This window comes from Drosophila arizonae, chromosome 3 (assembly GCF_054131065.1).
Source record: "Drosophila arizonae isolate 15081-1271.41 chromosome 3, UAZ_ARI_1.0, whole genome shotgun sequence".
NCBI lineage: Eukaryota > Metazoa > Arthropoda > Insecta > Diptera > Drosophilidae > Drosophila > Drosophila arizonae.
In genome coordinates, this window is record NC_142923.1 from 18,222,157 (window position 1) to 18,238,992 (window position 16,836).

The 16,836-nt window shown below is 36.7% G+C and overlaps 1 protein-coding gene across 6 annotated transcripts in view; it reads left to right on the forward strand.

The window, feature by feature from the left end:
* LOC108611919 (uncharacterized) overlaps nt 1-15,748 on the forward strand; it is a 120,558-nt gene extending 104,810 nt beyond the window's left edge. For 5 of the 6 annotated variants that reach the window (XM_089465979.1, XM_089465981.1, XM_089465982.1 and 2 more), the window contains 4 exons: nt 2,700-2,810; nt 3,449-6,725; nt 6,825-6,851; nt 12,839-15,748. In XM_089465979.1, the coding sequence (XP_089322105.1) occupies nt 2,700-2,810; nt 3,449-6,725; nt 6,825-6,851; nt 12,839-13,015 (3,592 nt within the window). In that variant the 3' untranslated portion in view covers nt 13,016-15,748. The remainder of the gene's footprint in view (nt 1-2,699; nt 2,811-3,448; nt 6,726-6,824; nt 6,852-12,838) is intronic. The other variant, XM_089465983.1, reaches the window with a different exon arrangement.
* Nucleotides 15,749-16,836: the final 1,088 nt, after the last annotated feature.

The window sequence follows — 16,836 nt, forward strand, 5'->3', positions numbered from 1 at the left end:
CATAGTAATCAATTGACTACAAAGCCGTAAAGAGTATGGAAGGCAAGTCAGCTGCTTGCAGTGCTTATTATTGCTCATGCATTTGACCTCGTTACATCTCATTATGCAAGAGGGGAGCACAAACTGTGGTTATACAAATGTAAATACATATATGTATGTACATACTTCTGCTAGTGTGAGTAGGTCGGCTGCTTAATGTAGGGGTATGAGTAATAACTCAGTTAATTATAGTCACCTTTATCGCTCTTGCTTTTGATCCCGTTTCATATGCTTGTGCTAAAAGAGCGCAAACAATGCAAATATCATGTGTGTATAAGAGCGACCCTTACTGTTTCGAGAGCAAGATATTTAAGAAGAATATTTACTTTTCGGCAGCTAGCATTATCCGACTTGCTTTTGATCCCATCTCATATGTATCTTCATGAGCAGAGAAACGAACGGGGATAATGGGGAATGGATCAGCTGCTTTTAAACCTAAATTTGAAAAAAAAAAAAAAATTGCTTGCAGCTGTCGCCTCTCGAGGCTAGAAAATGTTGATTTTAATTGTATATAAACAGAAATCCTGCAGCGCTTGCAGGCTGGCCGTTGACTTTTTGCATTTAAAATAAGCCTTGAGGATAAATAAACAGTATTATATATTTATTTGAGTAATTTATTGATACTTTATTTATGTGGAACATGTTTATAAACGATTTACAGCAAATACCAAGAAAACTTATAGCTAAAGATATAAGCAATAAAATATATGTACATATACAAATGCATGTGCATACAAATATACAAATAGATATGTATTTGATGAATACAAAATTTAGCATCGTTTTCGTCTGAAGATATAAACAGTTTATTATATTAATTATTAATATTATTAGATATTTTTATTGTTTAAATTTTTAACAATATTATAACAAAATATACAATTCATTTTAAATATAATAGTAATAAAAAATTTAAGAAATCAAAAATTATATATGTAAGGGTAGATTAATATATAAATAAATAATAAAATCTTTCCTCGTAAATACATAGATGGCATATCCTTAAACTATCTCAAATGTCGTGCTATCGCATGCTTAAATAGCTTCACTGAATAAACTATGAAATTACCAAGTAAGAAGTTTAGTCGGTTTCTTAGCCATCTGCTAATGATCCCAATGAAAGTATATTTGCCTAATCGTTGGATCGGAAAGCCTTTAGCCAGCTTACGTCCAATTTTTGTTTGTATTGCATGCGTGATTAATTTTTTACACGCAGGCTAGCGAGTGTGTGCGATGGTGTGAGTGAGTGAGTGAGTGTGCGTGTGTTATTTTACTGCTTGTCTCGCGTGCCGCTCGCTAGTGTCGTCAAATGTGAAGATTGCTTTGTTTTGTGCATGTGTACAAATACATATACGTACATAACTCATACGTATGTATGCATGTGGGTTGCCACAGTCTTCGGTTATCTATAAATATATGGAAGGGATATGGTGTTTGATATTAGATACAATAAATTCCAAGTATTTCGTCCTTTGAAGATTGTAATAAATAAGGAAAACATAAAGCGAGGTTAGTTCAAAGACATGGCGAGGATGTATCAAAAATATGCTGATAAATACAAATAATATCTTGATATATATTGTATTGTATATGAATTATAATATAAAATTAATAGAAAATCACAGTCAGATTTGTTAACTTTGCTTTGAAACCGCGTTTTTGAAGCTACTCTTTGAACTGCCCTCGACTTATGAATATGCATACATATGTGTATGCCTGAGTGAGTACACAGCGAATTTGCTATATTTACATAGAGTCTTTTGATGACAAACGCACTCGCTCACGCACACAACTCAAATGTGAGACCACAAGTAAAACAACAATAATAGCAACAACAACAACAGCAAAGGCGACCGGCGTGCAACCGGTAAACGGGAAACGGCAACCAAAACGCAAACCGAAAACAGCCGCCGTCAACAACTGATGCCGGAGGAAGGCGCTTAAGGCGAGAGCGAGCGAGAGCGATAGAGACTAAGTAAAAGGAGCCACAAAAATTCGGTTTGCGTTTTGCGTTTGATTCTTCGTCGCCAACAGCCGACAGCCAACAACAGTGTAGTAGTTATAATAACAACAACAGCAACAGAAACAACAACAAAGCGAACAAAGAACAAGGGGCGCCCAGGCTCTAAAGCAGCCTGATGCTTGTTTGTAAAACCTCGTGGTTTTCATAATTGAGGTCGCTCTTTTACTCTCTTGCGCACTCCTCTGCGCTTTGCCTCCTCTGTCTGCCTATACTTTTCGCTGTTTATTTTGTATGTGTGTGTGTGTGTGTGTTTATGTGTAACTATTAATGGAGTGCAGCGGTAACGAAATGTCGATGAGTGTGTCCAGAGGGTGGTTGGGTTAGGTTAGGTCATACGACTCGCTGCCGCTGCCTCTACCTCTGCCTCTGCCTCTGCCGCTGTCGCTGGGTGTGCGGTGCGTTAATTAAGTTTAAATATTTGTTTTCCGACTTGTGTGCTGGTTATGTCAAAAGGCATGCAGCACCTCAATAACCAGAGGGGCGTTTCGCCGGGGCGTGGCGAGGCTTAGCTTTCAAAGTTTAGCAAAACTTTTAGTATTATAAACATATCAAAAATACATAAAGCAACAATAATAAAGCTAACACATAATGACTATCTCTCACTCTCTCCCTCTCTCTTATACACACTCTTTCACAGCACCATGACGTACTCTTTAATGACACTGGACATCTCCGGCAACAAGATGCAGCAGCTGCCACTGGAAGCACTGCAGCGGCTGCACTCACTCACACGTCTCGTGGCGCAACGGTAAGTGGATTGAGTTCAATTTCAGCGCTGACAAATGACAATCGAAAAGCTTTTTGAGTCGCTCTCAAGTCTATCACTGTGAAATACTGTGAATGAGAGAGAGAAAGGGGCGCATTTGCTTAATGGAAAGCATAACTCGCAATGGTTTTACTCTTTGAGTGACTTACTGATGTTTTGATAGATGCAAATATTTTGGGCAGTTTATTGAGTGTAAAAAGTATTTATGAGATAAGATTAAGATACTTGAAAAAAAAAAATAAATAAATAAATAAAAAATAAATAAGTAAACGAAAAAATAAAAAATCTCCTGACTCGCTTCTTAGCACAAAAAAAAAAAAAAAAAAAAGATTCATTCTGCATTAAATCATATTTCTCTGTTATACATGGATATTTACATATATCCTACAGATACTTTTGCAAAAACATGCAGCGAGAGAAATTTATTTAGACATTCGCAGGACTTTAAAAAAAAAGTCATTTTTAGCTTTTACCATAAGGAGACTTTTATCGACATCGATATAGATATATAGAATTGAATTTCTTATATACATACCATCTCTAGCATTTCGCATTCTAATAAGTAATGTAATTCGCCGCACTAATTTGAATTATCCCATTTTCCATTCCATTCACAATAGCAATCACATAACCAGCTTGGATGGCAACTGGGAGGCGCTGCACGATACGCTGCGTTCGCTGCACTTGTCAGGGAATGACATTACGGAGGTGTCGCCAGGTGGCGCTCTAGACTCGTCTGTCGGTCCGGGCGACAACAGTTCGCAGCCGAGCAGCTTGGCTGCCGTGCAGAACCGCGCGGAATCGGGCAGTGCGCTGCATGCGACTGGAACGGGTGGAATCGAACGTGCGGGCAGTGGGCGTCCGTTCGAGCAGCTGCAGAAGCTGCTGTGGCTTGATCTGTCCAATAATCGCATCACTCACGTGGCAGCCAACTACTTGCCCCGCTCGCTGGTGACCATGGACTTGTCCAGCAATCTGCTGAGCGTCTTTCCGCATCAGCTGTTCGAGCACCTGCCGGAGCTGCGCATCGTCAGCCTGAGGGACAATTTGCTTCGCAGCGTCCAGTGGAAGGAGCTGCAGCAGCGGCCGCTGCGCATGCACCTGGAGAAGCTCGACCTGGGGCAGAACTGCATTGAGCTGCTGGAGTCGGATTACTTTCAGCAAAACTATTCGGATGTGCACATCCGTGCGCTAAACATGGAGCAGAACTACATTGCTCACCTGCCCGCTGAGGTGTTCAAGGACACGGGCATTGTGCACCTTGTGCTGGCCTTCAATGCCATCAGTCGAGTGCACCCGGCCGCCTTTGATGGTCTCACGGACACACTGGAGTATCTGGACCTGGAGCGAAATCATCTGACTACAGTGCCTGTGGCTATATCCACGCTGCATCGCTTGAGATATTTGTATCTGACCTCCAACCATATCAATCAGCTCAACAACTTGCCCACCTTCACCGAGAATCTAAAAGTGCTCAGCCTGAGTGGCAACAATTTCACTATGATTCCCGTTCTCGGACTGAAGAACTACACACAGCTGTCCTATCTGAATATTGGCTACAATTCGATAGCCGACATACCCGAGGGCATCTTTGCCGTGGATGGTTGGGGGGCCAATTTGCAGACGATACTTCTCAGGAACAATAAGATAACGCATTTGCATCTCGGCTCGTTTGCGGGCCTGGAGCAGATACAGGAGATCAGCTTGAGCTTCAACGACATCACCATACACCATCCGCTGGTGTTTGAGAATGTCTCGCATACGCTGAAAATACTGGAGCTCTCGTTTGCCGTATTTCCCGCCAGGAGCTTGGAGTCGCTGGATCCATTGGATGCTCTGCTGCCGCTCTCGCAGCTCATTTGGCTCGGCCTAGACAATAACAATCTGAAGAGCATCTCGAACGAATCGTTTGCCCAGATGCGCGAGCTGAGCTACATCAATCTGAGCTTCAATCAGCTGAAGGCACTGCCCCAGGGCCTCTTCCTGCCGGATGCGCACAGCCATCTGGTGGAGATTGAGCTCTCCTACAATGCGCTGGAGCGCCTGGAGCCGCAAACGTTTCACAATTTGGGCGACCTGCAGACGCTGAATCTGCAATCGAATCGCTTGCGCAGCATTGCACGTCATGCATTTTACAATCTGGAATTCCTGCGCTACATAGACCTCTCGTATAATCGCCTGAGTAACATTTCCCATGCCGCCTTCACTGTCCTGCCCAATCTGGCGGCCTTGGATCTGATGCACAATCAGCTCTGCTCGCTATCCTTGAAGGCTTTTCACTACGTCTCGAATGCCACCACGCCGCTGCGGCTCAATCTGAGCCACAATCACATCTCGCATTTTGACGATGAGCTGAGCAGCTATATGTACATATACCAGCTGGACATCAGCCACAATCACGTGGCCAAGTCGGACAGCTTTACCAACTTGGCCAACACGCTGCGCTTCCTCAACCTGGCCCACAACATGTTGGGCGCGCTGCAGAGCCACGCCTTCGGCGACCTTGAATTCCTGGAGATTCTCAATCTGTCGCACAACAATCTCAGCTCGCTGCGACGTCGCAGCTTCCAGGGCCTGAACAGTCTCCAGGAGCTGGACCTCAGCCACAATCAGCTGGATCAGCTGCAGGTGGAGCAGTTCTCAAATTTACGCAAATTGCGAATTCTGCGCATCTGCTCGAATCGGTTGCGGGCTCTGCCGCGCGAGGTGTTCATGAACACACGTCTGGAGTTTCTGGACATATCCGATAATCAGCTGAGCATCTGGCCCGTGCCCGCCTTCACGGACATCGGGTTCACGCTGCGCTCCATTCAGATGTCGCACAACAATCTGGAGTATCTGGACGCCTCGATGTTTGTCAACTCACAGTTCCTTTACGACATAAGTTTGGCCCGCAATCGCATCACCATACTGCCGGACAACACCTTCAGTTTCCTGAACAATCTGACCAATCTGGATCTCTCCGAGAATCCGCTCGTCACGACCAATTTGCGTGAGGTGTTCGTGCACACGCCGCGCGTCCGCAAGCTAATACTCCATCACATGGGGCTCTATGTGCTGCCGGTGCTAAAGCTGCCGCTGCTCTCCTATCTGGACGTCAGCGGCAACTATTTGCAGGAGCTGTCGCCGCTCGGCGGGCTGCGGCATCTGCGGCACGTCAACGTCTCCCACAACAAGCTGATAAATGCCAGCTGCGCTGTGGAGCACTTGCCGCCCTCGGTGCGGGTGCTGGATCTCGCGCACAATCCGCTGCGCCGCATCACGCTGCACGATCTGCTCAGCCTGCGCCACTTGTCCGAGCTGAATCTGCTGGACGTGAAGGTAGCCAATCCGCAGGCCTTCGCCAAGCTGCGCTCGCTGCGTAAACTCCATGCCAGCTCGCATGCGAATCTGGGTGAGCTGGTGGCCCGGCTGCCGGGACTGCAGGAGCTGCGCGTCCACTGCCTGGAGTCCAACATCGGTGGGCAGCTGCTGGCCAAGCTGGCCAACAACACGAAGCTGCAGCTGCTGGAGCTCTATGGCAGCAATGTGCAGACCATCTCGCCCGACGCCCTCGCTGGGCTCGCGCGCAATCAGCGGCTGCGCGTGAAGATCTCACACACGCGCATCTCCGATCTGCCGCCGGGCATCTTCTATACGCTGCGCGAGGTGCCCCACCTGTCCATCGACATCTCGCACAATCGCATCAATGCGCTGGCCGCCGACAGCTTCTACCCCAACAAGAGCTACTGGGATGCGGTGGGCACGCGCAGCATCATGGGCGGCCTCAACACCGCCCACAATCCCCTCGAGTGCGAGTGCGGTCTGGTTTGGTTCGGGCATTGGCTGCGCCGCTGGCTGCGGGAGTCGGCGCAGATCAAGGTCATCCAGAAGGATGATCTCAAGCGCATGGTGCAGGTGTGTCATCATCCCAATAAACCAAAGCAAATAATAAACATAATTCTTGATCTATTTTTGATTTCTTTTCTATTCACTTCCAAAACATTTGTGCAAAAGCTACCCCTATCGGTTGCCGATATGCGCGTAAGCTTTTATTTCTTTTTATTTGATTAAGTTAAGTTAACTTGGCTCAGAGAATTTCACTAACTCTAGACGCACACAGTAGACACTCAATTAAAAAGTCTCACACAGCGATTCAACAATATGTCGAAAGTATCTCAAGTATTTTCAGCTTAATGCGAAGGTAGCTGCTGCAACTCGTCGTGACAGCTCGCATTTACTTTTATTGTATATCGACACTCAAAGTTTGAGTCTGAGTTTGAATTTGAGTTGGAGTTTGAATTACAACTGTGCAACGCTGCGCTGATGCACTTGTAAATCACAAACGTTTTTGCACTGCAGAGATACTTTTGCATTGTGCGATAACTTTTGCAGCAGCAAAGATAGTTTGCATTCACATGTGATGCATACTACAGATACTTTTGTCTCGCACATATAGCTCTACGCGTCACAAATTGTGTACTTCACTGTTGCAACTGTATGGATGCAGAGACACAGTTACATTTCTATCTTGCCTCCCTCAAGTATCATGTATCACAAAGATATTCTTATAACTAACATATACAATTGTATATTGTAGATAACCTTGGATCATGAAGATACTATTGTATATTGCAGATACTTTTGTATCTTACAGATACTTATGTATCTTACAGAAATTTTGGATCCTACAGATACTTTAGTATCGTTTAAATACTTTTGGATCCTACAGATACTTTTGTATCTTACAGATACATTTATATCCTTTAGATACTTTTGTATCTTTTAGATACTATTGCATCCTACAAATGTTTGGTATCTTACAGATACTTATGTATCTTACAGAAGCTTTTGGATCCTATAGACACTAGTATCTTTTAGATACTTTTGTGTCCTGCAGATACTTTTGTATCTTACAGATACTTTTGTATCTTACAGATACTTACGTATCTTACAGATACTTTCGTATCTTACAGATACTTTTGTGTCTTGCAGATACCTTTGTATCTTACAGATACTTTTGTATCTTACAGATACTTTCGTATCTTACAGATACTTTTGTATCTTAAAGATATTTTTGTATCTTAAAGATACTTTTGTATCTTAAAGATACTTTTGTATCCTACAGATACTTTTGTATCTTACAAATACTTTTGTATCTTACAGATACTTATGTATCTTACAGATACTTTTGTGTCCTGCAGATATCTTTGTATCTTACAGATACTTTTGTATCTTACGGATACTTTTGCATCTTACAGATACTTTTGTATCTTGCAGATACTTTTGTATCTTACAGATAATTTTGTATCTTACAGATACTTTTGTATCTTACAGATACATTTATATCTTTTAGATACTTTTGTATCTTTTAGATACTATTGCATCCTACAAATGTTTGGTATCTTACAGATACTTATGTATCTAACAGAAGCTTTTGGATCATATAGACACTAGTATCTTTTAGATACTTTTGTGTCCTGCAGATACTTTTGTATCTTTCAGATACTTTTGTATCTTTCAGATACTTTTGTATCTTACGGATACTTTTGCATCTTACAGATACTTTTGTATCTTACAGATACTTTTGAATCTTACAGATACTTTTGTATCTTACAGGTACTTTTGCATTTTACAGATACTTTTGTTACTCACAGATACTTTTATATCTTGCATATACTATGTATCTTACAGATACTTTTGCTACTTACAGATACTCTTGTATCTTGCAGATACTATGTATCTTACAGATACATTTGTATCTTACAGATACTTTTGTTACTCACAGATACTTTTATATCTTGCATATACTTTTGTATCTTGCATATATTTTTGTATCTTACAGATATTTTTGCATCTTACAGATACTTTTGTATCTTGCAGATACTTTTGTATCTTACAGATACTTTTGTATCTTACAGATACTTTTGTATCTTACAGATACTTTTGAATCTTAAAGATACTTTTGTATCTTAAAGATACTTTTGTATCCTACAGATACTTTTGTATCTTACAGATACTCTTGTATCTTACAGATACTTAAGTACAGATACTTTTGTATCTTATAGATACTTAAGTCTTACAGATACATTTGTATCTTACAGATACTTTTGTATCTTACAGATAATTTTGTATCTTGCAGATACTTTTGTATCTAACAGATACTCTTGTATCTTGCAGATACTTTTGTATCTTACAGATACTTTTGTATCTTACAGATACTTTTGTTACTCACAGATACTTTAATATCTTGCATATACTATGTATCTTACAGATACTTTTGTATCTTGCAGATACTTTTGTATCTTACAGGTACTTTTGCTACTTACAGATACTCTTGTATCTTGCAGATACTATGTATCTTACAGATACTTTTGTATCTTACAGAAACTTTTGGATCCTACAGATACTTTAATATAGTTCAGATACTATTGGATCCTACAAATACTTTTGTATCTTGCAGATACTTTTGTATCTTACAGATACTTTTGTATCTTACAGATACTTTTATATCTTACAGATACTTTTGTAATTTACAGATACTTTTATATCTTACACCGACTTTTGGATCCTACAGATACTTTAGTATCGTTTAGATACGTTTGGATCCTACAAATACTTTTGTATCTTGCAGATACTTTTGTATCTTACAGATACTTTTGTATCTTACAGATACTTTTATATCTTACAGATACTTTTGTGTCTTACAGATACTTTCGTATCTTACAGATACTTTTGAATCTTAAAGATACTTTTGTATCTTAAAGATACTTTTGTATCCTACAGATACTTTTGTATCTTACAGATACTCTTGTATCTTACAGATACTTAAGTACAGATACTTTTGTATCTTATAGATACTTAAGTCTTACAGATACATTTGTATCTTACAGATACTTTTGTATCCTACAGATACTTTTGTATCTTGCAGATACTTTTGTATCTTACAGATACTTTTGTATCTTGCAGATACTTTTGTATCTTACAGATACTTTTGTATCTTACAGATACTTTTGTTACTCACAGATACTTTAATATCTTGCATATACTATGTATCTTACAGATACTTTTGTATCTTGCAGATACTTTTGTATCTTACAGATACTTTTGCTACTTACAGATACTCTTGTATCTTGCAGATACTATGTATCTTACAGATACTTTTGTATCTTACAGAAACTTTTGGATCCTACAGATACTTTAGTATAGTTCAGATACTATTGGATCCTACAAATACTTTTGTATCTTGCAGATACTTTTGTATCTTACAGATACTTTTGTATCTTACAGATACTTTTATATCTTACAGATACTTTTGTAATTTACAGATACTTTTATATCTTACACCGACTTTTGGATCCTACAGATACTTTAGTATCGTTTAGATACTTTTGGATCCTACAAATACTTTTGTATCTTGCAGATACTTTTGTATCTTACAGATACTTTTGTATCTTACAGATACTTTTGTATCTTACAGATACTTTTATATCTTACAGATACTTTTGTGTCTTACAGATACTTTCGTATCTTACAGATACTTTTGTATCTTACAGATACTTTTGTATCTTACAGATACTTTTGTATCTTACAGATACTTTTGTATCTTACAGATACTTTTGTATCTTACAGATACTTTTGTATCTTACAGATACTTTTGTATCTTACAGATACTTTTGTATCTTACAGATACTTTTGTATCTTACAGATACTTTTGTATCTTACAGATACTTTTGTATCTTACAGATACTTTTGTATCTTACAGATACTTTTGTATCTTACAGATGCTTATGTATCTTGCAGATACTTTTGTATCTTGCAGTTACTTTTGTATCTTGCAGATACTTTTTTGTATCTTACAGATACTTTTGTATCTAACAGATACTTTTGTATCTTACAGATACTTTTGTATCTTGCAGATACTTTTGTATATTACAGATACTTATGTATCTTACAGATACTTTTGTATCTTAAAGATACTTTTGTATCCTACAGATACTTTTGTATCTTACAAATACTTTTGTATCTGTATACTTTTGCTACTTACAGATACTCTTGTATTTTGCAGATACTATGTATCTTACAGATACTTTTGTATCTTACTGATACTTTTGTATCTTACAGATACTTTTGTATCTTGCAGATACTTTTGTATCTTACAGATACTTTTGTATCTTGCAGATACTTTTGTATCTTACAGATACTTTTGTATCTTGCAGATACTTAAGTACAGATACTTTTGTATCTTACAGATACTTTTGTAATTTACAGATACTTTTGTAACTTACAGATACTTTTATATCTTACACCGACTTTTGGATCCTACAGATACTTTTGTATCTTACAGATACTTTTTTATCTTACAGATACTTTTGTATCTTACAGATACTTTTGTATCTTACAGATACTTTTGTATCTTACAGAAACTTTTGGATCCTACAGATACTTTAGTATAGTTCAGATACTATTGGATCCTAAAGATACTTTGGTATCTTTTAAGTACATTTTAATGTTTAGATAATTTTGAATCTTACAGATACTTTTGTATCTTACAGATACTTTTGCATCTTGCAGATAATTTTGTATCTTAATGATACTTTTGTATCTTACAGATACGTTTGTATCTTACAGATACTCTTGTATTTTACAGAAACTTTTGTATCTTACAGACTCTTTTGTATCTTACAGATTTTTCAGATACTTTTGTATCTTACAGATACTTATGTATCTTACAGAAACCTATAGGTCCTACAGATACTTTAGTATCGTTGAGATACTATTGGATCCGATATCGTTCAGATACTATTATATTCTTTTGTATCTTACAGATACTTTTGTATCTTGCAGATACTTTTGTATCTTACATATACTTTTGTTACTCATAGATACTTTTATATCTTGCATATCATATGTATCTTACAGATACTTTTGTATCTTGCAGATACTTTTGTATCTTACATATACTTTTGTATCTTGCAGATACTTTTGTATCTTGCAGATACTTTTGTATCTTACAGATACTTTTGCTACTTACAGATACTCTTGTATCTTGCAGATTCTATGTATCTCACAGATACTTTTGTATCTTACTGATACTTTTTTATCTTACTGATACTTTTGTATCTTACTGATACTTTTGTATCTTACAGATACATTTGTATCTTACAGATATTTTAATATCTTACAAATACTTTTGTATATTACTGTTACTTTTTTATCTTACAGATAATTTTGTATCTTACTGATACTTTTTTATCTTACTGATACTTTTGTATCTTACTGATACTTTTGTATCTTACAGATACATTTGTATCTTACAGATATTTTAATATCTTACAAATACTTTTGTATATTACTGTTACTTTTTTATCTTACAGATAATTTTTTATTTTACAGATACTTTTGTATCTTACAGATACTTTTGTATCTTACAGAAACTTTTGGGTCCTACAGATACTTCAGTATCGTTCAGATATCTGACAGATACTTTTGTATCTTGCAGATACTTATGTATATCACAGATACTTTTGTATCTGCTGATACTTTTGTATTTTACAGACTATTTTGTATCTTGTAGATAGTTTTCTATCTTCAGATACTTATGTATTTTAATTATACATTTATACATTTCAGTATTTTTGAGATCCATTTGTGTTTAGATTATACTCTTGTATCTCACATATGCTGTTTTACTTCGCAGATACATTTTGGTATCTTACAAATGGTTTTCTACTTATACTTCAGTATTTCAAAAATATTTTTGTACTTCACAGTTGTACATGTATCTCACAGCTATTTTTGGTTCTTTAGGAACACTTTGTTTTATCATGAAGACACATTTTCAGCTAGCAGATTTTTTTGTATTTAGCACTTGCTTTCGAAACTCTGATTTATTTGTAGTTTATATATATGAATACATGACATGTATTTAATATATCTGACAGATTCTCTTTGATTATACGGATATCTTAAACTAGCTTTTATATTTTGTAAAATTTGATATTAATTAACTTTTCGTTCTTTGCGAACAGCGTGCGCGTGCCAATACCTGCCACGATCCCACATCGGGTCGCCATCTACCCATACTGGAGATCTTCCCGGAGGATTTGCTGTGCCAGGCGAGTGCGCTGAGTAGCTCCGGGCAGCGCATCTTTCTGCTATCGTTTGCGGCGGCGTTATCGCTGCCACTGTTCACCATATCCCTTTGATGTTGGTTCTAGTCGCTGCTGGAACTAGCCGAATGAGGCGCCTGTTGGATAAAATAATTTTATATATGTATAATAATGTATATAAACTAATATATATATATATATATATATATATATATATATATATATATATATATATATATATATATATATATATATATATATATATATATATATTAACTAAATGTAGCCTAAATTTTTGGCAGCACTTGGAATTAGCTAATGAACCCTAACACTAACGAAAACAGCAAATCGGTTTATGTCCACTCGTAATGTATAAGTTTTATATCTATTATAATAATGATAATATATACTAAAGTAAATATGAATTGGGCAAGCGCCAAGCGATTGGGAGTTTTTATGAATGAAATCTATAAATAAATATAAATGAATATTAATTATAATTCATATTACTTTCATTTCTGTTATTTGTGTTCCCATGCTAATTAGAGCAGATACTTTTAGCATTTGCTTATTTTGTTTATCAAAACAAGTTTTACTTTCTTTTAACATTTGTTTAACTATCATTAAAAGACCATTAAGTAATTTATGTGCTCCTCATTGGCCCCCAAACACGCCTAGCAGAGTCTTTGGACAACTTAATGGTAATTAATACAATCGATTACATTAAATCAGACACACATTGACAAACACATACACATACATATAAGCGAACATATGATGATTCCTATTAAGTGACAAGGACACAGACATCATATCTATTTATAGACAAACACACACAAAATACTAGAAGGTAGTTAATAAATAAAAACACTCTTGCATCTACATAGATCTAATAGAAAATTAAGTTGTTAATAATAGTTTACATATATATAAATATATGCGAATATTTTTAAAAGCTGAAAATAAAAAAGAAATGAAAAACAATTCTAGACACAAGTATGGAATACAATTTAGAAGCAAGGCCAATAAGTACATTATAAATACATGGATATAAATATAAATATAAATATATAAAGATATGACTATAAAAGAAAAAAGAAAGAACAAAAATTAAGCAAACAATTGGCTAGCAATTACAATGGTTTTTTTTATGAACGTAGAAATGACACAATGCACAGTTATCAATAAAAAACAAAAGTTAATAAAAAAGCGAGAGGCAAAAAATAAAGCAAGGTCTACTAGGGGTTTACGAACTTTGGCAGCAGTCAATATTTTAACACACATATATAAGTACATATCAGTTTTGGCAAAAGTTATATGAGTAAAAACAAAAAACAAAAAAAAAAACCAAAAAAAAAACAAAAATCAAGAGAAAAGAAAACAAAGAGTCATAATGAATCGCGTAAACATTTACAGAGTGCACACACACACAAACACACTAATACATGAATACCAATTAAATGAAATAAATTATTAATAAAGAAAAAAGCTTAATTTATTTGTTTATTATTCTCTTTTCGTTTCTGCTTTTGTTACAACAATGACAATCGTGATACTAATTGTAGTTGTTTACACGACGATGATGCAAAATGCACAAGTATAATAATAATATTACAAATAAATATATATATATATTAAAGAAAAAAAAACAGCAAAAAAGAAAACAAAAATCAACTATTCATGGTGAACCAATGAATAAATCAATTAGGAGCGGGACAAAATGCATTTTCAATGGCTGCTGCTCATAAAATGCCAACAGGAATCTGTTCGCTTCTTCTTCTTTCTTTCCATTTTTTGTGTGAGCGGAAACAATTTTTATATATATTATATAAAAAATATTATATTGTAAATACACACAAGCAAACACACACACACACAAACATATATGATATGATAGAGCGAATCAGCAAATGCATTGTGTTCTCTTTTTTACTTTTCATTCCTATTATGAACAACAACAGCAGAAGCAAAATTAAAGTAGTGAAAAAACAACAACAAAGCCCGAAAATTTAAGAAAAAAAAAAAAAAAAAAATCATATCAATACAAATGAAATTGAATAAAAAAAAAACAATAAAAAGACGGAAAATAAATATAAAAATGCTAGAAATATTAACACCGTGTGCTTCTATTTTTTATTTGTCTAATGAAAAACAGTGCCACAAAGGGTATTTTAATTAAAATGGATTTCAACTGGTAACTCCCGCAAGCTGCCAACTGAAAATCCCAAACACTTTCGCTTCGCTGAGCGTTTACGTGTTTTAAATAACAAACACAATGCGCTAAACGAAGCAAATGGTTAAGCCACACACTCGCACACACGCCCCCCACACTCGAACACGCCCTCAACTGATTAGAGACTGCGACTTCAACTGCGGCAAGCCTCAGACATTAGCCCCCATTCAAAGTTGGCTCGGGCTTGGGCTTGGGTTCAGGCGGCGACCCTTTTATATACTACATGCATAGCCTGTTTAGTGTTTTGGCCAATGTAACTTGATAATAACGCGAGCCAAGCCAAACAGCCAAATAAACTGGCTAAAATTATGTGAGAGACTCGGAGCAGGCGAGTGAGCGAGCGCGCGCGCACAACACGGCAGACAGGTAGCACAGGTAGCCCAGCCAGAAAAGGCTACTCAACAACAACAACAGCAGGTGAAGCCTGTCAGACCCTTGGCAGGCCATGGCCATAATTGGATTATCGGCACGCTGAAGAGCTCTGACGAGTGCTCCACTTGTGCACTAGATGCACTTCGCTCACTCTTGCCTCTAGATAGCCGGGCTAAAATAAAAGTAAAAGTGCGAGTTGGCCAAAGTGCTCAGGCCAACAAAAAGCAAACAAAAAGAAACCAAAAAAAATAAAATAAAATAAAAAAAGGTATCAGCCTCACTATGCGTATACATAATCTTGTAATAGCCAAGTCTTACAGCTGAGTGTGGATTTACATTTTCAAGCATGCTCCTCGGCAGGGACTTCTGCCAGATTATTTCTATAGCCTCTCGACGTTTCGTATCTATGTCAAATTCTAAAGTGGTTTCAACTAATTAGAATATTTGTGGAATATTTCAATTTGCATATGATATATACATTTTTTTTCTGCTTGATTTCGGAATATTTAATATTGAATATTTAATGGCTAGTCAAATTATCATAATGTACATTTTTGTGTGCAAAGACTAATTTATAATTTCGCGCACTAAGACTCAAAATAATTTTGGCTAAAGCTTTCAATTATTTATAATATATGCAATATATTTTTTATTTGCCTAAATTTATTTCTGATTAGACACAGCTGTGCAAATTGAAATATCAACAACAAATACATACGTATATTGAAATAATTTACAAATAATGCTCGAATAGGCTAATTGAAAATATGTTTTTGATTTCCAATTCTAGCTATAAATGAAACTCTGAGCGGACTTGAAAGTGGCTTTATAATGAATTCAACTTGAGAATGGCTATGACGTAATTCTCTCTATGTCTGTACATAAAAATTTATGCATATTTGATAATTTCCTAAAATTTCCTCATATTAATGTTTATACAAAAATTATATTTTCTTTTATATTTTCTTCGGTAAGCATAGGTTTTTTTCTTTCTGTATGCATAGCTATGTTGTTCCACATGTATGTATGTACCTCTATCTATACCTCTATATCTATGCTCTAAAACACATTTTTTCAAATACTCTTAAAGCCCTATTCGGCCTAGTTTATGAGATTTAGTGAAAAACTTTACGCTTAAAGAGTTCGTGCATACCCTTGCCCCTAATTTCTGGCAGTGTATGCCCCCTTTTTTCGATCTGCTGCTGGCTAACTGAAAGCTTTCAGCGCTTTTAGGGCTTTCTTAGTGCCTGCGGCAGTGGAAATGCCACTTGCTGCTGTTGCCAGTTGTTGTTGGCGGAGTTGTTGCAGTTGT